Below are 26,855 nucleotides of genomic sequence, written 5' to 3' on the forward strand. Positions count from 1 at the left end.
GTGAAACACGCAGTCCTATTATTTGCAATTTTTGCTAAATTGATCATTTCTCTCCCTTAATATGCCTACCATAATTTCAGCAGAAAGGCAATCAAGAAATCTTATCAGATATCTGCTGAGCAACGAACATAAATAAATACACTGTATTTAAAAGTGGAAATCTTATATAATTTGATACCCACAGGCATAGACTATAAGTTTAATCAATATAAAATGGCAAAAGTATTATAGTCCTACTATGATAGAATATTTCATTAAACTACTAGTTAAATGGATATATTTTAATTTTAATGATAACATAATTGATTTGAGATGTAGTGAAAGATATGTATAATTAAGTATATTACATCTGAAAATTATAATAATAAGAGAGCAAAGCTATTTGAGGTGTCATATGCATAGTGTTACATTTTTTTTCATGAAAGCCTATGTTAGCAGTGGCTCATAAATAATGTACATTTTCAGAAAGAAACAATCTAATTTAAAAAATTTTTCAATTGTATTTTATGCTATAGCCTTTTGTCCTGAAAACTACAATAGACATTTAGAGTATAGTTATTAACCTGGTATAATAAATTCTCCTGGGTTCAACACTCTGAATAGAGCAGAACAATTGAGAGCAACTAAATATTAAAATTATTTAAAAATCAGCAGTATGTTTGGATAACACAATGTTTCAATATGTTGCAGCAGCTAATGACAAGAAGTAATGTTTCTGAGGAAGCAATCTTCAATTAATCATTTCCTCTTTTAGTGGAATAATTTATGGAAATGAAACGAGGCTAATAAAGCAGAAAGAATGGGAGGAAAGAAAGAAGTTAAATAAATTGCTTCCTTTTGTAACAACAGAAAGTCATGATATCCATCATTTGGCCAGAACTATCATGTTGCTTAAGGCCTTATTTAGCATTTGATTCTCTTCCAATAGCACGGAAATAGAAGGGATCACATTTCAGCTGCCCATTTATTTCTTCTCCATTTTAACCCCATAAACATCTTCCAAGATTGAAGGGGGAACAAATGTAACAATCTTGGAAAATACAATGTCATCCAGGAGACAGATGGATGAGGTACTGAGCCACATAGTCATTCCTTCTTCGATTTCAGGTATTGGATTTTGATGTGTTTTTCCCTTATTGAGAATTGGGTTTCACAGACAATAACCATAAAAATCAAACACAAGTCAAAAGAGAGGCAGATAGATAGAAAGTAATTTCACTAGTCATCTTGGATACTTTGGAAATATAGTTACTAGGTTATGAGATGACAAATCAATTCTAGTTGTTTTTCCACACTGTATTTGTAATATTTCTCATTTATATTCCCTGTGAAGCATCAAGCAAGAAAAAAGGAAACATTGGCCCACCAGTCTCGTGAAACATAAAAGAGTAGCATTATGTTCTTAAGCAACTGATCATTATGTCTTTCTTACTGATATGTAGATGACTATCCAGAAATACTACATTTTACCACCCCAAGGATTTCAAGTAGGTGAAAAACATCTTTGTAGCAGGCAATCACAAGGCATATCATGGAGGACGGAGTTATATGTCATGGAATAATAAAAAAAATTAAAAATGAAAATGAAGAAAAAAATTATACCATAGCCTTTCCATGCATTTTACTTCTGCAATGGAGATGATCAGCAAGCAATTTACCAATTGTCTATATTTAGGGGAGTGAAAAGTCTAAAATAAAAATTACAGCATGTGAAATGAATCACACTTGCTTATCAGTGGAATTTCTGTGACATGGTTTTTCAATGTTCGTGGTGCTGGTTGCAGCCATTAGTCTGTAACTGTTGATGGACTGTCATGCAGGCAGGAAAGCACATTCCTTTCTGTTTAATCCTTCTCCTAGAAATGTGACCAACTTCAGTGAAGGTTAACAAAAAGACTAAATGATATCTTACAGAAAAAGTATATATCGACTTGATAAAGCCTATTAAAATTATAAACTACATTTTAGGCACAAATCAGGATGTGTTTTTTTTGTTTCTGGGTATTACTTATCCACTAGGATACCATGTTTTGAATTGTAAAATTCAGGTACTTTTCATTGTTTCTCTTGTCTTTGGGTTTATTTATTTGGATTGGTTCTTAGGTTGTGCTGGTCAGCATATGGACAATGAGAGGGACAGGCTGATGGGTGAGAGGATCTTAGCAGTATCATTTTATAGGAATTATTTTATTGGAGAAGGTAAATTTCTAGTCACTAATTTGATAGCGTATTTTAGTTTTAGAAAAATTGTTCTGAAACAATGATGAGATCAATGTGCTTGTTGGGAAATGAAACATGAGACTTGGAATAGAATAGTTATACCGGCCACAGCTATATTCTCTTATATAATATTACGACTATAGTGTTTCTTAGTACAGGGCATGATGAGAGACAAAAGCTTAAAGAGGGGTGTCAATATACATATAGTTACTGTAATATCATGAGTCTATGTGCAACATCTGGTACATTTTATTTTCATGATTTTATAGTGTATGCATTACCAAAAAGAGCAAAATAATCTATATGCCAGAGCAACATTGCCATAGGAACAATTGCTTCAAAAAAAAATAGAACAGGAAACATAGAATTTAATCTTTCATTTACTTTCCCCAAGCGATTTGATGGGAGATAGGAAACAATCATTTGCAGAAGCAGAACCCTCCCATAAACAATAATGAAAATACCATCTTGTATTATAATGATACTTGATCCTTTTACCTTTTGGAATTAAGTGCAGACAGCATAGAATTCATCTTTATAGTAACTAAACTTAAGTGCACAAATAGATTATTTTGGGCGAGATGAAGATTTTTGTAAAAAAATAAATAAATGAAAGTGTTGCAAACCTCACACACATTTAGTCCACATAACTGGTTGTTTGCCTAAGGCAACATCTAAGGACAACTGTTCTTCATTGATTGCTCAAGTGGAAAGAGTTTCAAGGACATTCATAAAAGCCATAGTAGGCAATACCATAAGACTTGCTCCTTCAACATATTCTCATTACATCTGAACTGGTCTGAGTTAGCTGTGTCCTACCTTTGCTCTTGATCAGGGTTGAACCTTCTTTATTTCAGAAGGAATTCTTCCTTATCTTTCTTCCCCATGTCAAACTCTACTGACCTGACATAGGCTGGGATTAAATTCCCTGTCTGAAGATATGGGTCTACCTGGTTTGTGTGAATGCCAATCTTAAACCTTCATTAATGATGTTTTATAAATCAAAGAACAGTTTGGTCCTCTCTTTTCTTCCACTTATGATTATGATTTGGCATTTTTTTATTGTTTCCTTCATTTGCATGGGCATTTATTTCCCCCTTAGACTTTTATGAAAGATTACATCTGAGAGAGTGAATCTGAAATCCTATACTAGATGGCCATTATTGGGCCATTTTGTTTCTTAGCAACTCATGGTGTAGTAGGACATTTAATCTTCTTCACTGTCACTTCTTCGGTGGCATGTCATAATTTACGGAACTCGGGGTTTGAAAATGATGACATCAACATCTAGATCAGATCTCAAGGCTCCTCTTTGGGTTAAGTGCTCATTATCATATTTGGAATATGGTAGAGTACAGGCCATAGAATCATTTTTTTCAAAGTACTAAACTTGTGGTTTAGTACTGCCAAAGTGATTTTATGAAATTTAGGTATGATTTTTGATGCCAGTCAAGACATAAATTGGGATGGGCTAGCTGCAGAGATAATTTAGAAGATTGACTTCTGTTGCAATTTCATCGTGGGACACTATAAAGGAACTGCATGTATGCAGAACAGCCAAGAAAGCCATTAGAAAGTGAAACTGAATGAGGCCACTTAATTAGAAGATAGGGCATAAAGTATCTCCATGATCCAGAAATTTAAGATGGTGGTATGAATTTTAAAAATGAAGCTTTTTGCTTTCTGGACACAAAAATCATAAATCGTGTTACGGCTCATTTTGGTTTGAAAGGAGGGAGGAAAGGGAGACAGTGGAGGGGTAATTGAGTTGGCCAGTCATTTTCTTAAATGTGAAGTTGGACAAGCTCCAATTGCAGGCGTACTCTCCCTTGAGGGTAAGGAATGGACTGGAAACAACCTGAATTCTACATTAGTATTGTGCCTGGCACGTTATAGAAAGACACAATTTCCCAGCACATGTACTATTAGGGCTTGATACTAAGGCTTTGGTTAAGTCGCCACGGTGCCGGAGAAGAGTGTTTTGGGATCAAGGGAAGTGAAGTGGATTTTTCTGTTTCATCCAGAACAGTCGAGACGACTACTACTTTGCACAACAAGAACATTCAGGGAGGGCGTGTTGAAGGTTATATCAGAAGTGCAATTTCTTCCACCTTAATTTCAAGGTATTTTATAGAGAGTCACTTTATTAAAAACTCAGGATATATAAAATACAGTGTGTTTACCGTTACAGCTGGAAGCGATCATACTGAAGTGTATAATTTGGCTGCATGTTGCTTAGGAGCTTTCTGTGAAAAAAAAATCTCATATCTCTACCTGTTTCCATATGAGCACATATGTTTTATTGAATGTGAGAAGTGACATTAGCAAGACAACATGCATGATTTAAACAGGGGTGGACTCTGGATTGGGGCCCATTTACTTTCAAATATTGATATCTATTATTCGGAGATAATTCACGGATCCCTAATGGTAAGACTGAGCCTGGCCAAATGGGGATTCCTGACTGGCTCTCCACCCATTTGAACTTTACTGTAACCTATGGTGTGTATGCTTTAAATTTGTTCAATTAGCAACAAAGCAGCCAGCGAGCACAGAGACCCTCGAGGAAGGAGGGTTTTATGGCTTTGGAATTTTGTGGGCTCTTTGGACCTGTAATCCCATCTCAAACCTGAAATAGAGGTGGTTACCAACCAAAAAGAAACAATAGATGGAGATCTTGCTACACTAACATACTCCAATGCCTTCTCATTCCACAGCTCATATGGATTCTAACTGGGCTGTTTGGAGAAGAGCTCTCTCACACAGTCCTCTCTCTTTACCGCTAAGCAGCTCTATGCACTTAGATTTCATAGGCTTGAACCAGCACAAGGCCACCCAAATATAGCTTCAAAATGAGAAACGTTGCCTCAAAGGAAACCATTCATTAATCAACAATGTTGATTTGGACATGTCATATTTTAAAAAAGTCTTTGTTCACTTTTTTCCATTTGTATATGAGATATTTCTAGCTCCAGTAGATATTGTTTTTGAAATAGTATAAGAACTTTGCTACAAAGGACTGCTAACCACTGGAGACATCACCAAGATGATACATGTATCACTGCTATGATTCTTAGAACAGTTTAGCCATATGTACAAAATTAACTATTATTAATCAAATTAGAGCCCACAGTGATATTTCTCTGTGTGTGCATGCAAACATGTGTGCATATTCATGTGTGCATATGTAAGGATGTGGTACACAGATAATGCACATGGCCACCAGAGGGTGCTCGTCAATGTTGTTTCTTGGGCAATGAACTTCTGGCATCTGCCTGTCTTTGCCTTCCAAGTATTGGGTTACAAGGACACTCCATCAAGCCTGGTATTTAACACAGGTGCTGAGGATAATAAAGCTTAGTCACTTTACTAACTGACACATATCTTTAGCATTTATAATGATATTTCTTAATAAACGGTATTATGTAAAATCATATTGCATTTCTGAATATGATGTTGGTGATAAAAATGTATCTCTTTTTCCATGATGCTACTTAGTTCAAATCACTACTAGAAAATTAAATATTAAGTGTTTCCATTATTCTTTGAAATGCTTTGGTGATTCATTACCGTTCATTCAAAATTACTGAATGTTTCTAATATTCAAAATTTTATATTCATTACAACAATGTAAAAAGCCCACAAAGATACCTATGAATTATAGTCTGACTAAAATAACTTAAGTTTTTCCTGCTTTTGTTTGTGATATTTATCTGTACCTATCAAGATACAAGCACATAAATTCTTCAATATGATGAATTAATAATTACTAGTTCCTCATTTATGAAATGATATGGTCCAATATTTTCACTTGAAATGAATTCGTGGAAAATTAGTAGCTATTCGATAGTGAAAATGGAGACTGCTCCCTGTAAAACTTGGGGATAATGTGCTAGTATAGACACTTACCTCAGTCTAAGACAGAGCTAAAACTTTGCTCCTATTCTCTGGTCTTTTCCTTCAAAGTCAGGAGAGTAGCCCACAGGAAAGTCATTGACCAAGAATTTGTAAAGCGGGGGATTTTTAAGCATTTTCTCCAGCATCTCCTGATTTTCCCACAATTCCACCAAGGATTTTTGAAACTGATGCCAACACATTGCGACTGTGAACAAGGGGCCTGCATTTCAAGAAGGTAACAGATCTTGCAATCTGTGTTCAAGTGCTATGTGTAGTGGTGGCTCTCCTTTAGCGTACATAAAATAAGACTATTCTAGACACCTAGTAAATCAAATAAAAATTAACCAAGGAATAGCAAGAGTGTCTTGTGATGCTGTCCAAAGCGCCTAAAGAGAAAACAGGGTAATCACGGTCGGGGACAGTGCCCGTGCTTTGTGTACTAACTATTACTTTTTAAATGCTCATTAGTGTCACTGCCATTGAGAAGTTTCCCCAGCAGAGGGAAGCACAGCTTCATTATTAATATCATAAACTGAAATAGGGAGAAGGAGTTTGCATTCCAGTGATATATTTTAAATGGAGGTTGGCTGATGCTTCAGATTAAATAAGCAACGGTGTCGTTTAACAACTCTTAATATCTTGTAGAAAGCATACAGTGTATTGACTCCAAATTGCCCACTTCAAGGAAATATACAATTAGTATTTTAATGTAAAGACATTGCTTCCTTGTCCATCTGACTGAAACAGAAAGAGTATACTGGCTTAGCATCATTGGCATATAGATATATGGCTTCTTGGTTGATTTTAACATTATTTTTTTAAGTTTGTTTGATATATTTTAATGAATTTCTGTTGCCCATCCCTTTGGCAGGCTAACATGTAAAAGTAGGTCCATAGACCTGGCTTCTCTTTGTCCATGTAAGAAATTTGAGTTTTATATCTCATAGAAATCTAAAATCTTGAATTTCTTATACCTGTGATCATAAAGCTACTCCTGTTTTGTGCATTCTTCAACATTTTTTTCCCATCAGACCATATTTCCATTAAGTATTTGAAAAGATGTATGCGCTCATGGCACTTGAAGATGAGAGGGTTAAAGACAAGGAGTGTGACTTACCATGGTGTTGTAAGTCTGAGCAGTGGGTTAGCGGGTCTCCATTTCTTATGTCTTGTCGTCTTGTGCGTCTAAAATAATTATATTTAAGAGACATTATTCTATCTCTGTTTTTCCAGTCAGGAATTTCTGATATGAATGAAGAATCAAATCTTATTGACTACTACAGACAATAAAACAAGACATGCATTTGCATCCGGTGTGGCTGTGTGAGGGGTTAAAGGTGATCAAACTGGAAATACAAGATCCTCAATTCCAGCAACTACAGCCCAAGGTCTTTAAACTGTTTACTAGCAGACTTCCTTGCCTGTTTTCTACCAGGTATCCATCAACAATAATCTAACACCGGGAATCTCTGACCTTCATTTTATATGAAATGAAGTATAATATATTTAAACAGCAACCCATTTCTTCAATAAACATGATTGAACTACTGTCTAAACATGATTGGACTATTGTTCTCATCATCAACGTGGTTGTAAGCTTGAAAACTAAAATTCACATGAATGACGATTTCCCTTACTGCTCAAACCTATTTTTAAAATATACTGTTGTCTAGCTTTCAAATATTTAAACCAAGAATTCTTTCTTTTATTGCCTTTTAATTTTGTTATATCAGTATTTTAGAGAAAAGCATCTTTATTGTGTATCATTTGATCTTTTGTGGAAATAAGGATTGAACTGAGGGCCTATTGTATTGCTCTATCATTAAAGTATACCTCCAACATGGGCTCCTTCTTTGTTTTAGATAGGGTCTCATCCTATAGTCATGGCCAGTCTGCTGGGATTTCCGGTACATACCACCATGATTGCCCTATCCTATGGTTATGATTGCAAATCCGTTTGTTTGTGCATTGGAGAGAGTAGAAACACAACCAAAAATGTTAAACCTAAAGGTAAGTTCTCCTTTTGCTAGGAGAATGGGTGAGCCAAGATGGCCTTCTCTTTCACAGAAGAGAAGAATGTACATATCACACTAGAGTTCATGTTCTTTCCAGGGTTCTCAAACTGTACGTGAAGAGTCCTGCAGTTAGACATTCTTGGAACAGGAGCTGGCCTCCTGCTACCCTATACAAAATAGATATGAAAATGGAGAGATAAGAAATATAGAGAATGGCTGTATGGAACACACATGGAAAGTCTGGTTGTACTTGACCAATTTTATTTTCTTTTTTCATCAATTTAAAGGTATTATCTTGCGATAAAATTAGTTACCATCTTTGAAAAGGAGCGCCTTTATTGGTCATTGAGAACTGTCAACATGGAATTCATTACAGTACCCATGAATTTAGAAGTCTAAAGTATTCAAGGATATCTATTTGTGGAAAGAGTGATACTATCAAACAGATGTGCACATTTGAAAATTGAGCCAGAAAGAGAACTGTGAAACCTGAACCTTAGAGCACTGGGAAAAGTCTTTCTCAATGCCCAAGCTTTAAAAGCTGCTCTCAGAGCATCTACTTGGTATAGGGACTCTACCACACTCCTCAAACACGTATCTAGTGTGAGACACGTGCAGTTAGATCAAGTAAAATCCAGGAGTCACAAGAAGAACAAAAGCACAAGTGAAACACTTTTGGTCTTAATTTGTGTGTGTGTGAGAACCACTTTCAAATATATACATACTAGTTTTAAGTGATAGTTGTTATCTTTATCTCTTTTTCTCCTTCTTTGATAAGAAATACTTAAAATTCAAACATCTCTTTACCAAATTTTGTGAAGTTCTTCATTATTATTTAAATTAAAAGTGCTCCTCATTTTAAGATCAAATATGAATTCCATATGTACATTTGAGTAACACAACAGTCCCCTAGAGCTAAATAGCTTTAAGAAGAACAAAAATTTAACCTTAAGCAATTCATAACTGCCACAGTAATGAATGCATATTGTAATGTATTGAACCATCCATAGTTTCTTTAATCAATATACATTATCTTCAAATTCAGCTAGTTTTTTCTACTATAAAATTCCAACAGATTATGAAAGCACTAACCATAACACTTAAATCCAAAATTTTGCAAGATTAAGAAATCTCTGTATGTACATGGTCTGCATTAAAAATATTTACATTTAGTATCGGTGTGATTCTGTGTTCCAGTTGTATGTTAATATAATGAAGTTACTTTGTTGGTGAATGTCTTTACAAAGATATACTTCATAAAGATATACAATTTATTTGTTGTATGTATGTGTTTGTGCATCTGTGTATTCATGGATGTACCCTGAGACCAGAAGAGGGTGTCGGAGACTCTGAATCTGGATTTACACATGGTTGTGAGCCGTCTATGTGGGGCTGGGAACTGAGCTGGGTGCGGTCCTCTGTAAGAGCAGTAAATCCCTAACCACTGAACCATCTCTCCAGGCCCAGTGGTGGATGATTCAATAGTAAGACAATGTTATCTAAAACACCAATGAAAATATTTAAGTGGATGTTAGGGTAATGCTTTCCTATTATATTTGTAAAATTCCAATGTTACAGAACACATTTCAACCACTGCAAAAGGCTGCTATACAGAGCTCCTTTGGAAATGATGTCCATGCTAAAACAAAGTTAGATTGCTCCTAAAGTGTACTGGTTTAGGGATAATGGTGACTTCCTGTTTGAAGAGGTCAGTGTGCATGGTAGTAGACTTAAAGGCACATTAGCAAATTTTATATTTTTTATTCATCCATTATTATATCTTCCTGAAACAGTAAGCATCAATAAAGAAAGGCAGCTATCAACAAAGAGTAGAGAAAATAGTTATATTACTGCTTTGTCAAATTAAGAACTATTTTTACTTTATTAAACACTAGTGAATTAATTTGTTTGCAATTTTAGGATGTATATAACAGTTCTTTGTAATATGAGAGTACGTCTTGAAAAAATATTACATTAATTGATTATATTACCATTCTGTTTTATTGTTTTTATTTTAAAACTTTATATACAATGGATTTTATCATATTTTTGCTTCTTCTCAAACCCCCCTTCATCCTTCCCATTCTTTAAGCATTGAATCTTGCATAGGAAGCTGAAGTTTCGCAAATTCTCTATATGTTGTTCTCAGTCAACTTTTGTTTGCACTTGTCTGCATTGCGTATGCTGTAAATGTATTTTGAGCATATAGATGTGTGTGTGTGTGTGTGTGTGTGTGTGTGCCTGTACACTTGTGTAGGTCAGACCTTAACAATGAGTGTCTTTCTCTGTTGCCCTCTACCACTACATCTTCACCACCACCAACATCATTATCATCATTTTGAGACAGAGTTTGTCATGAACGAAGAGCCAGAAGAACTCTGATTTGTCTGAAACCAGAGCTCACCAATTTTCTCACAGAGAAACTGATCAGCCAGCTCTCGAGGCCCCTCTGTCTCTGTACTCCCTACCCTCGGCAGTATAGACGTGGGACGTTTTACCAGGCTTTCCCCTGGGATCTGGGGTTCTGAACTCAGGTACTCGTGCAATAAGCACGTATGCACTGAGCCACCTTTCCTGCACCTGTAAATAACTTTCAAATCGAACAATAATTTTTATTTAGCAAATCCCTGTAAAAGAACTGTAAGTATTTTCAAGATAACACTCAAAACACATAAGTAGTATATACATACATACCCACATGTGCAAATGAGATCTGATTATGTAGCTTTATGCTTCAAGTTAAGGCTCTATAAACACAGGATGATGTAGGAATAACAGGGACATATAATTTCTTGAGGTGAATAAGGAGATATATTTAGGAATATATTAATGAATATTAACCCATATTAATACACCGAGGACATCAGTGCAATGTTTTTAAAGATAGGAAGAAACTCTTGGCTTTCACTGTATCTGTGTGTATGTGTGTCTCTATGTATTGAAGCAGTGAAGCCTGTGCCCCATTGCATAGCCACACACATGAAACTGGGGTGACAGCCTCGTGTTTCAGAGCTCTTCTCCTCCTGGGCTTGAAGCAGGATCTTTGTTGTTTGTTGAATATGCACAGCAGGCTGGCTGACTTGCTCTGTCTCCTGTCCCATCTCACTCACTACAGAAGCACTAGGAATACAGATGTGCACACCACATCCAGCACATGTAGATTTGGGGAATCACACTCAGCACCTCACACCTTCATGACAAGGACTGTACCCACTAACACATTGACCCAATCATCATTTTCACTGTTTAGGCTTAGGATCTTCTATATTCCTTGGATTCCATAAAAGCAAATGAATTCCGGTCTGTTAAGAAATTTCTTTTCATTTGGTAACATAAATGGCCTTATTAAAAACGGGCCATAATACCTCTAGATAGATAAAAGTAGATAGAACATTGAGTTCAAAAGGCACAAGGCCCAGACTTAGCTCTATTTTTTCTTCATAACTTTTTTGAAATTTTGGCCCAGTTTCTCCCCTTTTAAAATAAAACTGCAAATCTAAGTTGCAATGGTAGGAATTTAGGGATATTGTGTTGCTGTCCTAAAAGTCCTTCAGTTATTGGTTCTCATTTAGGATTCAACTTTCCTACTATTCATCCTTCTTCTTGTCTCGTGTTTTTTAGAAAATGGGAAAACAAAACAAACAACAGCAAAGTAACAATAAAAGTCCTGTCATGTTTCTACCTCAAATCTCTCTTTATTTGCACAGAAAGGCAGTGCGCTTCTTTATAAAGGGTTGTTCTAGAAAGCAAATCAGTAAGTCTGCGAAGAGACATTGTATTTCTCCTTTGTTGTTCGCCTTACCTTTTGGCAGTGGGAAAGTAGCGGGAGCATGATGACCCATCCCAGGCACAGTAAGGGTCCCGGGCGAGGCAGCATTCGGCACAGGCTTTGCCATAAATGTCACAGCGATGCAGAGGAAGCTGGACGACCCCAGCAGCTGAGCCGATGTAGAGCTGTTGCTGTGGATGAGTTAAGAAAACACTCTTTGGGCTCTCTTTTTTAAAACTAACATGTTTAGACTCATTAATAATACATTATATTTATGGATCATAATTGTTTAGATAGTTTCTAAAGGTCTAGCAGACAGTACAGTTTACAGTGAAGTAGAAACCAATTCTAAGCATCTGACTGCAACAGGAAAGAGAGAGATGGTTTTCCCTCACTAGAGAATTGATTAATGATATAGTAAGCCTCAAGTAAAAGTTTTATGTAAATGCTATGCCAGAGGACAGGTCCTTGGATAAAAGCCACTGTTGCCAAGCCTGATACTCTGATGGAGGCTGTAGGGACCCACATGACGGAGGATGAGAACCGACATTCCCAAACAGTTCTCTGTCCCTCACACCTGAAAACTGCACTGTGACATGCCCCCACAACATGAATAAAAACACAAGTTTTTAAAAAATTTATGTGAATACGGAGACATGTAATAGTCCATAGGCAAAAGACTTTAAACTTTCCTAGGATATGGATGAAAACTGAGTTTTAGAACAACTTCATCGTGAACAATAGGATGTCATTTGATGTAAATTGCTTGATAGTCAGAAATGGACACGTTCAACTTTGCTTTTCCAGAGACTTTCACTTACAGACTACACATGTGTGTGTGTAAGTTGAATGTACACTAATGTGTTTAATGAAATTTAAGAAATTATTAAGGAGTGTTTTTATAGATAATAGGTCAGTGCTTAAAGCTAAACAATATTTTTATAAAAGAATAGCATGAGGTAAGAATAACAAATCCAGTTCCTTGTACATACATTTTCCTTGTTAAATATTGCTATTCTAAGAAATACAATAAATAAAATTATTATGCATATTAATAGATATTTAATTTGTTTAGTCATATTCATTTTAGTGTTATCCTGAATGAGTTTGTAAATAAGCACAGATAAAATTGGTTTTTTTCTTAGTAAGAGAATATGTTTTATCTTTTTTAATATAAGGAACTTAGATATCCACTGTAATAAAAATGAGGCAGATATACCATACTTAGCAAATGTGAAATTACTTAGGGCTCTGTAGCCATAGCCAGAAACACAGTTGACAACAACGAACATGAACATGATGGCACTGACATTAATATCCTAGGCCATTTTGATACTTTTGAGACAGTTTCAGATAGCCTAGGCTATCCTTATTCTCCAGGATCCTGTGCCTTCATTCCAATCAAATGTTTGGATTATCGGTGTTGCACCTAACCCTAGTTTTGTGATCCTATTTGAAAGGGTCAGTGACCAAATTGGCCATGCTATCAAAAGACCTTATGCTTGCCTAATAATGTTTCAGAAGCATATGCCAAATTCATAATTATAGATTTATGCGCATAGAGCATTGGAGTAGGAAAAGAACTGCCCAGACAAAGTATCTATATCTGACATTCGCCTTTGGGGAAAAATAGAAAAAATGTACAGTAAAAAGAGAAAAAGCAAAGTGAGGAGAGCCGTCAAATGAGATATGGTTATGAAAACCCAAACTCCAATAAATTGTCCCAAATTAAATGCAATTCAATCTCATTTTGATTTCATCATAATTCTCCAGGATTACTAATGATACATAAAATAATCATGCTATTCACAGAAAGCATAGCGACTTGCAGGCATCACTGAGCATAATCCAGTGACTAGCTAGAAACCTGATGTGCTTTTTCTGCCCAATTTAACATCGCCGTAGGAGATTTCACTAGTCTCCTCACGAGATGAGGGCCACGAGCAGGACGTGATTTCACTATCTAGAAGGTTAGTTATATCGTCACTCGTCCCCCCTAAAATGCTGTCTCACTTTAAAAATGCTTCTAACAGTGGATGAAATTGAGTCCTATTGAGTGAAATCCATCTTCGCTCTATCAAGGATTCTTTTACTGTGGTAATTCAAAATGGCATTTTTTTTTTTAGTTGACTGTTATATTAATGGGAAATATTTTTAAATGTTTAAATTCTTAATTATTTTCAAACAGGATGTTTTGCTAAATTGGATTTAGAGGTGATTCGGTAAGGATCGGCTCTGAAGTCTAGCAGGGAATAAATATAAATAAATACCTTTAAAATCATTACAGGAAAGGTTATCCCCGTCTAGCTTCCATTCTGGAAAGCCCCAGATTTCCTTGCCAACATGTGACAGTTTTTAGATATGAAGAACAGGTGAGTAACATGTTAATGAGGTGTAAGATAGCAGTATCGTGCCAATAACGTCTGCACTCTGAGGTTAAATGTCTTGGAGATTATCGATCTATTTTCATACATCTGTGTGGAAAGGCACACGTTGCATTTTGTTGGCACCATGATTTAGTGTTTTGTTCAAGGGGCAGAACACTGTCAAAGGCAGGTCATGCAAATATATCAGAAATAACGACGACCAACTGACTATCATATTCATGGTTCTGTATCCAAGCTTTTACAGCAGGGAAGAATGTCCTCATTCACTGTCATTTTTATATGTTGACTTATTAATGTTCTGTATACCCATTTATTTCCAAAATTGTCATTCATATACTGGATATAATTTGTTAGAAGTCACACTCTGAGTCACATCCATAGTTATTGAGAAATCACCTGTTTTTCTTGTGTGTTTTGTCAAAACATCCATTTGATATGAAGGAAAGACTAAACGTAAGTGGCCCTTAAGCTCCGAATTCTGGCAAGCCAGAATATTCTACTAGGTAGTGATTAGTTGTATGTTTAGCTGAAGTGAAAGCCACTTTTTCTGTTCTCACCATACAATACTACTGAAGGTAGGTGTTTCTTTTTAAGCTAAGTTATTCCAAACATAATAACCAACAGCTCTAAGATGTATAGGATTTTATTAATCTGCAAAGCACAGAGGTACAATTTTCATTCCATTCGCTTATTAGACTAGCAATACTTCTTTGCTCTTTGATTCTGTCCAGTCTATAAAATGTGATGGATGATAAATAGATCTATCAAGTACAAAGTCAAAACCAATGAAACATACTACTGACTGCAGCGTCTTATGATTGTACCTGTTTCGTAGAAAGCTCCATTGCCGATATAGTTGTGGGTTCCTAAAAAAAAGAAGCAAAAGGAGTGTATGATAAAAGAGAAAAGATAATGTGTAATTGATTAGCACACTTACTAAGTTCTCAGAGAAATGATGTCACTGTTGACAACAAATAGCATAACTGGAAATAAGATGTGTGAAAGAAGCCTGAGAGCTAAGTGCTAGATATGAGAAGCCAACAGTGGGGGTCCAGTAGCACCATCGGCATAAAAATCCTTAGGGATCCTGACTGCAGCTGGGCACTTAGAGAACGTCTCAGTGGGTCCATAGAAGTCAAGAAGAAGTAAATTCTCTCCTTCCCTTTCCTTACTTATTTCTTTAACTGCACTTTCCTCTGCTTCGCCTTCTATTTGTTTTCCTTGGTCCTTTGGTTTAGGTGTAATCCGGGCGCTCTAACCTGAACGCCATCAGGTCCATTCACGCTTTGACCTCTACTACAGCCAGCCCTTCCTCCGTTAGCTTTCATTTTCAGGAGCAGAATTTGCGAGTGCAATTCCATAGTGCTTCCAAATCACTTATTGATCATTTCCTCTTAGCCTTTCTCATCATCTGTTCTGTGCCTTCCTTTCAGTCCGAACAGGTTCACCTTCCCCCTCCCATTTTTCCCATTCTGCCTTATGTTCACAGAGCTGGGCAGGCACTGCCCACCCCACATGCAGAGGCAGAGCTCAGACGCCCCACTTCAAACCCGATGGCAAAAATTCGCACATGAGTTTCTTAACAACTTATGTACAATCTGCCTAGTGTACAAGTGAAACAAATTATTAAGGATGTGTGGTAATTCAGTGGGCTAATTTAGAGATTTTTAATACTTTTCTATTTTACAGTTTAGGTGAGTGATGGTAACTATTAAATATAATAATGATTTCTCAAGGAATTATCAATCACAAAAACAACTATGAGGCAAACAATGTCAGCCCATTGTGTCTACATAGAAAGGGTATGTTTACTATTTAGTATTATCAAGCCATAAAAAAACAAATCTGTATTTCATCAAAAATACTCTGTTTTAAGGCAATTTTTAGGTTCTACAATATTGGAACAAGTTAACTAATAAAGATATTAAATGTGTCAGGAGACATTTCCATGGCGATTTCTCCCCCTCTAACCATTTCACATGAGAATTTCTCATTAGACTAAAGAAATAACTGAGTTCATGCGGATTTATATAGAAGAAATTTTATAGTCAAGCTTGTTCAAGGCATTGAAAGTTAACACCCACAGCAATAAAATATGAGGTCTAAGTTCTTTTTAAAATAAAGTTGAGTGAATTTTCACTTCCTATTTACTGACAATACAAAAGCAAAAGCATTTGTTACGCAAAGGAGAATGGGTTATCATATGTAAATTGTAAAACGTGAGACAAACTCGAAAACACATCAGATTTTATGAAGATGTATTATGCCAACATTCAAGATCAAGTTCATGGCATCCTTTATTAATATAACCTTATTTATTTTTTATGCCAGGAAGTTAGGAATAGTTTAGAATATGGCCTACAACTGAATTAATGCACAGTATATTACAGTGACATCCATTTAAATAAGCTGTCATTTTCCTGAGAAATAACTGGTGGAGAATATGACTTCCCTTTACAACAGATGCAGCTTCATAACCATTTTTTTCCATGAAATTGCAAATTCGATTGTAAATTTAATTGGTGTTCATGGTTAAGAAAGTGAAACAAGAAACAGCATCTTTTCAAGATTCTCTATGATTCCAATTTGTGATATATCTCCCAGATATTTTACTTTAGTGCTTATTAAACTTTTTCACTTTCGGAGCTCTTCCACGTGCTGACCCTGGGAAATTCGGACATAGCTCACACTAGAAGCTCCGAGTTGGGAAGGAAGCTCCCTTACAAGTTAATAGGCTGGGCTTGGGAAAGCATCAATTACGTTTTACATTTGAATGAAAATTAAACTCTCTCATTTGTTTGCTCAGCTGTTCATGGAATATTGCATAAATTGGGTTTAAAATGCAAGTGTTATTGATGTAACTGCCTTGCAATCCTCTGCAGCCAATAGGACTATAAATAAAGCCCTTTTTCCCCAAGGCACCATGGCTGGATGTGGCACCTCACTGGCTCAAAAGGAAAGCCCATTGGAAGGATTGGAAAGAAAAAGCCATACTGACTAGTCAAGGTGAAAAATCACTACGTGTCTTGCTTTTTATACATTATTTAAGAAAGGACAAATGTAAGGGAGCCCAGCATTCTAGAGCAGTTTTTTAAGGGTGTAACTATTTCCCAATAACTAACATTTACCAGCTAGCTTAGTTTTACTCTAAAAGGAGACTCTTTAACACTTACATTTGCAGTCTTCATCATAAGAAGAAGTCGATGCTCCACTAACTAAGCATGTCCCTCAGGAGCACACAGCAAACTCTCAAACTCAGATGGTTGCTGGCGAAGCCCATTTAGAATCTGGCTGTGTGTTGGTGCTGCTGTGCTATTTTGAATATTTACTAGCAGGTGTGTTAGTTTCTGAGACTGACACCAATGCCAATTCTACTTCTTAGTGCTTAGTGTCTATTAAAAGATTTACTCTGAAATGGAAGTTTTATTGCCAAAGAATATTTTTCTTTCTATACACTGATTGGGATGTGATTTCACCCCAAATAAAAGTATCTTGTAACCAAAACCACTGGAATGTTCTGTGATTAGCCAGTGTTTTCCTAAAACAGATCTCAAGATGGCAAGTGGTATGTAGTGAATTTAATCCAAGAATTTATGAGTTATTCAGTATAAGAGTCATAAGAACATGGTCTCATGGAGGTGGTAATATAAGTAAATTGAACTTTACATTAAATGTGTTTAAAGATTATAAAAGAGTACCACCCAGAATCATGACCTTAAATCTTTCTCTTGTGTATTTACCCTATCAAGCTAAGGTGCAGCTCAGCTGACCTTTTTAAACTGCCTTTTATTTTATATGGAATGACACTAGTGTCAAATAGAAACATAGGCAGTGTAACATTTTCCTGCTTTTCATTGTATGTGGCTATCGCTTCAATGTATTGTGGTTTTTCTTTTTACTGTCCCCCACTGCAAAACTAAACAAAGCTTGACAGTGAAATATTCCAATCGCTAGCCCACACTATATGTAAGAACCTTGGCTGATAGACTAGAATGCTGAAAGTAAATATTTCTGTACACTCTGCCCATAGATGTTTTGTCTGCTTGAGTGCCAAAGAAATAATCGTGACAATATGGACAGCGAAGACCGGGAAGAAAATACAACAGCTTCCCTGAAAGGAGATATATTTCCAGTTGCAGGCATTTTCTAACACAGCTGAGATACAGGAACAGTTATTTCTTCTACAGCACAATGGCAATTGTTCAGATTTGCGAGAGGCTGATAAAGAGTTCTTCTCAAGACAGCTTAAATGCCATAGATAGGGGTCCTAGTCTTCAATGGTGGAAATTTGAAATGCATTTCTTTGAAAAATCTCCCAGTAAGAACAAAATGTAATAATACTAAATATCTACAACTATATCTATATCTAGACATTAGAGCCAAGTCTCTTGTGAACAGCAGTAGAGAGGGTGCCTGAAATGGCCTTGTTCCATAGTCACACTGATGATTATTTCGAATATCACCATAGAACCTTTGTCTGGTGACGGATGGAGAGAGAAACAGAGACCCTCATCAGAGCACTGGACTGAGCTCCCAAGGTCCAGTTGAAGAGCAGACAGAGGGAGAAGATGAGCAAGGAAGTCAGGACCGCGAGGGGTTGGTCCTCCCACTGAGACAGTGTGCCTGTTCTAATGGGAGCTCACCAAGGCCAGCTGGACTGGGATTGAACGAGCATGTGATCGAACTGGACTCTCTGAATGTGGCAGACAATGGGGGCTGACTGAGAAGCCATTGAGAATGGCACAGGGACTTATTTTTACTTCATGTACTGGCTTTTTGGGACCCTAGTCTATTTGGATGCACACCTTCCTAGGCCTGGATGGAGGGGGGATGGCCTTGGACTTCCCACAGGGCAGGGTACCCTGACTTCTCTTAGGACTGGAGGAGGAGGGTGGAGGGGAACAGAAGGGGAATGGGAGGAGGGGAGGAAGTGGAAATTTTTGAATTGAAAAATTATATATATGGTATCTACATCTGCAAATCTTTTGGCTCCCATCATGCTCTTTCTAAAAGCCATTTTAGCTTAAACTCCTTTGAAATTGAAATTTTTATTAAAATATATCAAGGAATAAAGATTAAAATGTGCAATGCAAACCTCAGATTCCAGATGCATTAAGAAGGAAATTTAGCTACAATATAGAATTACTACCCAAATATACATGACTTATTTAATTAATAAAACAAGAAAATAAGGAAAATTTAAGAAAATTATTTATAATTATCATAACATGACTAAAATAATTCTACCCAATAAAATTTAGTTCTACTAAGTGATAACAGAAGGTCATTGAAACTGAAGTGTATAACACAGAAGGTCCATTTAGTTCCAAGTGGTTAGAGAATATGCTTAGGGTGATCACCTCTGTCTTTCTGTCTCTCACACACATATGCACATGACTGAATTTTTGTAAAAGCCTGATCCTAGGAACGGTAAGGAAAACACGAAATCTGTGAGTCATTAAGTGTCAATAAGGGTGCTGCGCTAATGTCACCCATGACTTCATTTGCAACGGTTACATTAATAATTCATTTTAAAGAAAGACTTTTCCCCTTTCTATCAGAGAATAATATGGAATCAGATTACCAGGATTACATGGTACTGTTTCTAATGCACCTTTCCCATTATTCTCCAATCTTTACTCAGGTCCTTACAATCTTTATCTTATTTAATTTTTGCATCAGTAATGTTTCATTTGTTTCAATAATAAATATTGGCTGCATTTACATCTTAGGCTTTAGACATATAACTATGAATACCAGGCATCCATTTATGAGTTTTGCCCACACTGCCCATCATTTGTTTGCTAATCTAAGTGGACCCTGTAGTGGGTGACAGCCCATTTGGATAACTGTAGTTTTTGATGTATAAGTTAAAGTTCCACAGTGCTTGCTTTTCAAGGTAACTCACTTGGAACAGTGAACGGTAAGATTCAGTTCACACTCTATATTCAGCAATTAAATATAGCCAAAAGAATCAACTTTTAAAAATCAAAATTTGATTTCACTATTTTTAATATTTAGACTAAGACCATGCAGAACATTTATAAGGAAGTCTACTCATGTTCAGCTTAGATAACCAAAAACAATAAAGTAATAAATACTAATGACATTTCATCTGAGCGTTGTGGCACTGCTTAGAATCCCAGTGCTCAGGTAGTGGAGGCCGTAGATCAGAGGCTCAATGCCATCCTCAGCTACACAGTGAATTCAATGCAAGCCTGGCAAACTGGGGACATTGTCCACAAAAGAAAACAGAAGCAGCTACAGTGACACTAACTAGCCTGATCGTATGTGGGCCACAATGCTGTCACTGTCCCTATGCTTTAAGCATGGGTCACTGGGTGAGGTAATATAGTCAATATTTGGCAAATAAGAGTTTTAGAGAGACTGTGTGAAGCTAGGATCGCTATGTAGGCTAAAGTGAGGCTTCTAAACTGTCCAGTAGAAGATTATCCAGCGGCTATTATCAAAGATCTATCCCAGTGTACCAGGGGCATGCTTGAATGACAGTCCTTCATTTTCCTGCAATTTTGACTTCATTTTCTCAATCTAAGACAACTGAACAGTGATTCCCTGGTCTATGAGCTAAGGGTATCATATCTAAGTAAGGTGCTGAAAGGAGTGAGGTGCACTTAGCTTCATCATTAAAGGTTGAATCAACTGAAAACAATAATCCATATACGTGTGAGTATGTGTATATAGTTATGGATATATGCCAGTGTGACACAGATGGAGTTCAAATGATATCATATGAAATCGTGGGACTACAAACAGTATTTCCACCCTTCCTGTCTACTTCTTTCTTAGCATTCAAGTTTAAATTACATTTTTTAATTTGTCAGTAAGTACCCACTGTATTATCAAAATATTTTCAGAATGTTATTTGACTTATATGTAATTCATATCAAAATATGATCCCTGTTCAAAGTCTTCCAGTTAGCAAAGGCTCATAGATGAGAAACAAGTATGATACCTATGTTCATTTATTTCCCGTGTCCCTGCTCCAACCTTAGCGTACCTGATGCCTGAAGGGCCTACCTAGACTGTTGGTGACTCAGGAAAATGTGACAAATACTTGCTCATTTTTGAGGTTTGAAGAGTAAGCACCTATAATTTATTGTCTGTCGCAAACATAAGCCTTACTTACTCAAACTTATCACTGATTTTCTTAAGAAAATACTATAAAATAATCTATAAATTTCTTCCTTCAGCATGCTGAACGTATCTCCCAGAATGCACTGAGTTTACATATCATGTCAAATATTCTATAAAGTGCAAGAGAAGGCAGTTTGAATAGGGAGGATTTGATCTTCAAGGTAACTTATACAAATAATAAAAAATGTAAATCATATATTTTGTTATTTATAAAAGAAAATATGAGCCAAGAATTTTTACATTCTTACGTTTAACTGCATTGACACTGCCAAGGTCTAGTTTGATTAGTGTCTGTTTTCATACTTGACAATCTAATTAGAAGTATCTACAAGAGCACTGTCCACAATGACTTTGGTATCCCAGCTGTCTTGGGGCATAGATAGCAGCTGAACATTGCAGATGCAAATTAGGCAGTACTCACCCTGAAGACTGTCATTTCTTCCAGAAGAACTTCTTCTAAGTCATGCCACGTCTCCTTGGGGACTGAGACCACCTTAAGGACAGTCCCAACATCTTTAAAAGAAAGCAGAGGGAAAGGTTACAATGGAATTAAATTAGAATGGAGTTCACCCTTAATGGGACAATAAGGAATTTTGTAGAGAGGTTTTTGTTTGTTTGTTTGTTTTCATTTTTATCTTGTGGAATAGAAAGTATGTGTGTTAGTCACAGCATACAGAGAAGAAAGCTCAGGAGAAAACTTCTGGAAGTCAGTTCTTGCAATACACTTTGTTGGAGGTGGCTCTCTTCTGTTGTTTGTGAGGCCTTGCTTCCTACTCCAGGTTAACTGGATTGCAGGCTTCCCACCCTAAACTTTACATCTCCCCAGAGAAATTCTTAGATATTCTTATAACACACTTTCCCATGTCTTCTTGTGTCTGGACTCAAGTTCTCAACTCAAGCATAGCAAGTACTTTTACACACCTAGCAATCTCCCCAGCCCCACCAATTTTTTTTTCCAGCCCAACTCTTTGTATTTATTTTCCATGTGTTGGGTACATTCGTAAAATTCTATATACAAATGAATTTCATGCACTTAGACTCTGAACTATAAAGATACCCATGGGACATAAAAATCAAGAAGAATTTAACATGAAAGTGTAGAAATTTCCAAAAATATAATAAACATAATAAAATGGCTAAGTTGGATAGTTTTTTTAATTTAAAATTTTGGACAAGTCAGACTTTTCCCCTTTTATTTTGACACCAGTGTATGTCCACAAAGACTCTACAGATTTGAATTGTAATGAACACCGCCCATCCCAAATACAAGAGCCTCCGAGTTTAGCAGCACAACCATCTCCTAGAAGCGGCCATATTTAGTGGCCCTTAAGGTAGGCTCAATGATACTGAAGTGATGAATGTCAATGTCATCTCTCAAAGTAAACACTTCTGATTACCACAACAGTTTCTCTACAATATGCACACTTAGAAATTAAGTTTACAATCTTGAAAGTTAAATTCAGGAATTAAATTGAAAAGAAATTGATCTCATTTTATCCAGATTTAAATTACTTTCTAATTTTCATTATTAAGAGAAAAATGTTGCAATGAAAACATCTGTCATTTTCACCTGAAATTTTATTTATGCAATGAGAATTTTCCTGTGTGGCTGGTGTGATTCCACTCTTTGTTCAAAGGCAAAGATATTGAGTCTAAACAATTTTAGTATTTAGTAAATTAGATCAATTCTTTGCAGCCTCAGTTGGTTTATTTTAACAAACTTTTCCTTTTTCCATAGAAATTCTTACCAATAAGAATATAATAATAATAATAATACCAGAAATATTAGTTAGTACATCGACTCTATTGGCCACTGTCCTCAGTGGATTGTCTCATTGTACTCTGTGATCAAGGCTATTCCTTTTAAAGTTAAAAAAAAAAGTCCACTTTTAAGAGGATCCTTCTGTGTTTACAGGACCTTAGCCTGCTCAGAACACCAAAGATTAAAGGGAAATTAGGTTAATCTACTTAGTGACTCCATTGGGTCTCCTGGACCCAAACACAACTTTATCTCTGTTCCAGATCAAGTTTTACCGAATAGTATTTCAAACAATTTCACACAAATTGAATCAGATTACTCAACAAGGATCAATGCTCTATGAAGTGAAACTTAGTTAAAAGATACAATTACTGTAATCAATTTCCTTGCTGACAGATGACCCTGGTCTGGACTGACCTACAACGATCAACGGCACCCAACGTTCAACATCCTCGTGAAAAGGGGGGTTATAAAGGCAGTTTATGTCCTAGAGGAACTAAATGTTCATGATCGGTTTGCTTTGGTCAAACACCCAGAAGCAGGCTTTGTTGCTCTGAGAGCGAATAAGGGACTTCTGAACTAAGGATGGCGAGCAAGGCCACAGTGACATTATTGAACAAACCCAATTACTCTGCAGAGATTCAATTACAACTTGACATTAAAAGAGAAGCTAATATTTACTGGGAAGAAATATTTTCTTCTATTGCTTGATTTATTTGTAAGCTGCGGGCGCTACACACAGTCACTGACTTTTATGGAACTCCGACTCTCATTAAGATTCGTTCATTTGGTGGAAGAATGTTCTCTGTAAAAAGGGTCTTTAATGTATTGCTAAGAACCCTGACACTGTTAAACATGATGACGTCAGGATTTCACAATTAAGGTATGAATCTTACAGTAATTTACCACACATTTTCTGTTCTGCTGTAGTCAACGTAATTTTCTTTCTGGTTCTCCCCTAAAGGAAGAGAAGACATTATTGCACCAGGTTTCGGTGGAGCACACTGCTTTGCTTCGTCTCTTGTTGATTTATGTCAGCTAATGAAGTTAATGGAGACCAAGAATTTATTACCCTGGAATCTGACGTTAAGTAGCAGGTTTTGGATTTGTAACTGGTACTTTCGTAGATTGCATCACCGTTTAGAGGGTATGGGGAAACACAATAACATGTCACAGCCATAGAAAGATTGATTCTGAAAATACACCTGCAGAAATCTGCTTCTAAAAGTGAAATCAGTGAAAGGATTTTGTTACGTTTCTAAAGAAAGGCATTCAATGAATGTCCAATACATTTTCTGATAAATTTTTTTTTCAAGGTTTCATTTGTATGGCAAAAACAATGGATGAATTATTTGGGTAACCTTTATTTGATTGAAGGTTTTCATTAGTGGAAATGCTAAGGTTCAGACAAGTTTTCAGTAACATAATACCCTGGGAATCTCAGTCATGATTTGAGCAATATTGTGACTGTGTGTATGTGTATTTGTATATCCCTAACTAGAAGAATTATGATTCAATTATTATAATTGATTATTTAGCCCTTACATTTTCTTGATTGAATTGAACAAGTTTCATTTCAAAGGATCCCCCCCCCCCTTTTTAAAGCAAATTTATCTACAAAGTGATGGCAAACTGTTCTGGTACCTTGAAAATGAATGCAGAATTTGGTTATTAGTACACTTAATCAGCTAAATACAGTGTTCCGGGAAAAAAAAAAAAACAACACAAGGGTAAAATTCAAAAGTGTACCTGTCCCGATGAACATGACATCATACTGGCCGTCTTCTGCATCCACTCGGTCTACAACGATTTGCGTGAACTGATAATTTACATCCGTTTTGATCATGATTGGGCGGTTATTAATAGGGAATACTGGGTTGTACATGGCTGGATGACTTCTGGCAAAGGTTATGACATCATCAGGAAGGTCCTTTGTGGAGTCAAAGCCACCAAATGTTTTACTCGGACACTATTAGAAAAATGCGAATACCTTTTAAATAAAATCTAATGATTGAGATTATAAATTATAAAATTATACTTCTTCAATATTCCGTGAGTCTAAACCCGTAATTATTTTCTATTACATTTGAACCTGACTGAATAAGTAAGCATTAGTTATTGCCAGTTCTTATGTACCTAAATTAATAGTTGAAATTATCAGTATATATTTCTAAACAATTGTTGATTTTCAATATTAATGAATGTCATCATTTCTTGCAGAACTTGCGAATGTGTCTGAGGTGTTCAGAAATCTGAAGAAGTCGGACGTCCCTGTTAACTGTACCAGCCTGCGCTCTTTCTATAATAGATTTTTAAAATAATGCATGAAATATGCTGCATCTGAGTGAAACTAATGATGTCTAGAGAAACAATATTTTTCTTGATTATATATAACTGCTTTAGTTGAGAGTCACACCCAAATATAAATGATCTTTCCCAACCAAAAGATAATAAAAACTATTATTTATTGTCTGACTCATAACATAACATTGAAAACACTATTAATGACTTTAATAAAATAATTCAGGCTTTATTTAGTGACTACCAGTGTATGGCACAGAAACTAGTCAATCAAAATGGAGGCAGCAAAGTTAAGAAAAATACATATTGACATATAAAGCAAAAAGAACATTTTTTTTGTGTGTGTGTGTGAGCTGGTATCATGTCAACTCTAGGTAGAAATACTCTTCTCAAAAGCAAATAAAAAGCCATAAGAAAATCAACATTTTTGTCTCCTCACTGTAATTCAGTGTGTAGAGCAAACAGTGTCACAGGGTACAGTACATCCAGTCTTACGTAGCTTGTCCTACAGTTCAGCAATGCTTCACTTTTAATGTCAGTGCGCGAGAGATAAAATGTAATCATATCTTACAGGATTAAAGCTAGAAATCAACCTCTTGCCAGTTACTTGACAAATTCATTAATAATTCAAGAGTTATTAAATAATGTTTTGAAATGAGAGTGCAATATATATGTGTACATGTTTGATCTGCACACGGACTAGATATGATAGAATAATAGACTTCTTGTTTTGATATACCTTAGAGATTTCTTTAATATCACATTAAAACTTATAAAAAGCTACAAAGCTTCAAAGGCTTTTAAGATTATTTATGGGACTAAAGAGATGTCATGGCATCTTCTAGAGGACTTGGGTATGATTCTCAGTACCCAAAAGATAATTCATATCCAGTTATATCTGCAGTTTCAGGGTATCCAATGCTCTCTCTGGACTTCTCAGGGACTGGACATATGTGGAGTACAGACACATTCAGGCAAAACACTCTCAAAGAGAAAAGAAGGAATTTTGAAAAAGGATCTCTGTGTTCTCCTTTGTAAAGACATCAGGAACAAATGTGCAAAGGTGTGAGTAAAAACTGTAACTGTAAATTATTTTAATTTTTCTACAACTTACTTTCGTTTCTTTCTCTATTATCTGTTTTTAAACATAAAATATAATTTGCTTATAGATTTTCTTTAAATTTCAATAATAACTGGAGTGTGGTGGCACACGCCTTTAATCCCAGAACTCAGGAGACAGAGTCATGAGGATCTTTGTGAGTTCAAGGCTAGCCTGGTCTACAGAGTGAGATCTAGGACAGCCAGGGCTACACAGCAATATTTAAACAACACGCTATTATTGTTTTCAAACA

General features: G+C 36.0%; 1 protein-coding gene across 1 annotated transcript in view; it reads right to left on the bottom strand.

Moving 5' to 3' along the window:
- Positions 1-26,855, bottom strand: part of LOC121459013 (semaphorin-3A) — a 307,174-nt gene that overhangs the window by 10,098 nt on the left and 270,221 nt on the right. Inside the window, exons 13-17 of the mRNA XM_041668475.1 lie at positions 24,952-25,171; positions 21,865-21,956; positions 15,113-15,154; positions 11,935-12,092; positions 7,235-7,302 (exon numbers count right to left, since the gene is read on the bottom strand). Coding sequence (XP_041524409.1) covers positions 7,235-7,302; positions 11,935-12,092; positions 15,113-15,154; positions 21,865-21,956; positions 24,952-25,171 — 580 coding nt within the window. The remainder of the gene's footprint in view (positions 1-7,234; positions 7,303-11,934; positions 12,093-15,112; positions 15,155-21,864; positions 21,957-24,951; positions 25,172-26,855) is intronic.

This window comes from Microtus oregoni, unplaced genomic scaffold (genome assembly GCF_018167655.1).
Source record: "Microtus oregoni isolate MIOR12 unplaced genomic scaffold, Mior012 000018F_ref0000195, whole genome shotgun sequence".
Classification (NCBI taxonomy): domain Eukaryota; kingdom Metazoa; phylum Chordata; class Mammalia; order Rodentia; family Cricetidae; genus Microtus; species Microtus oregoni.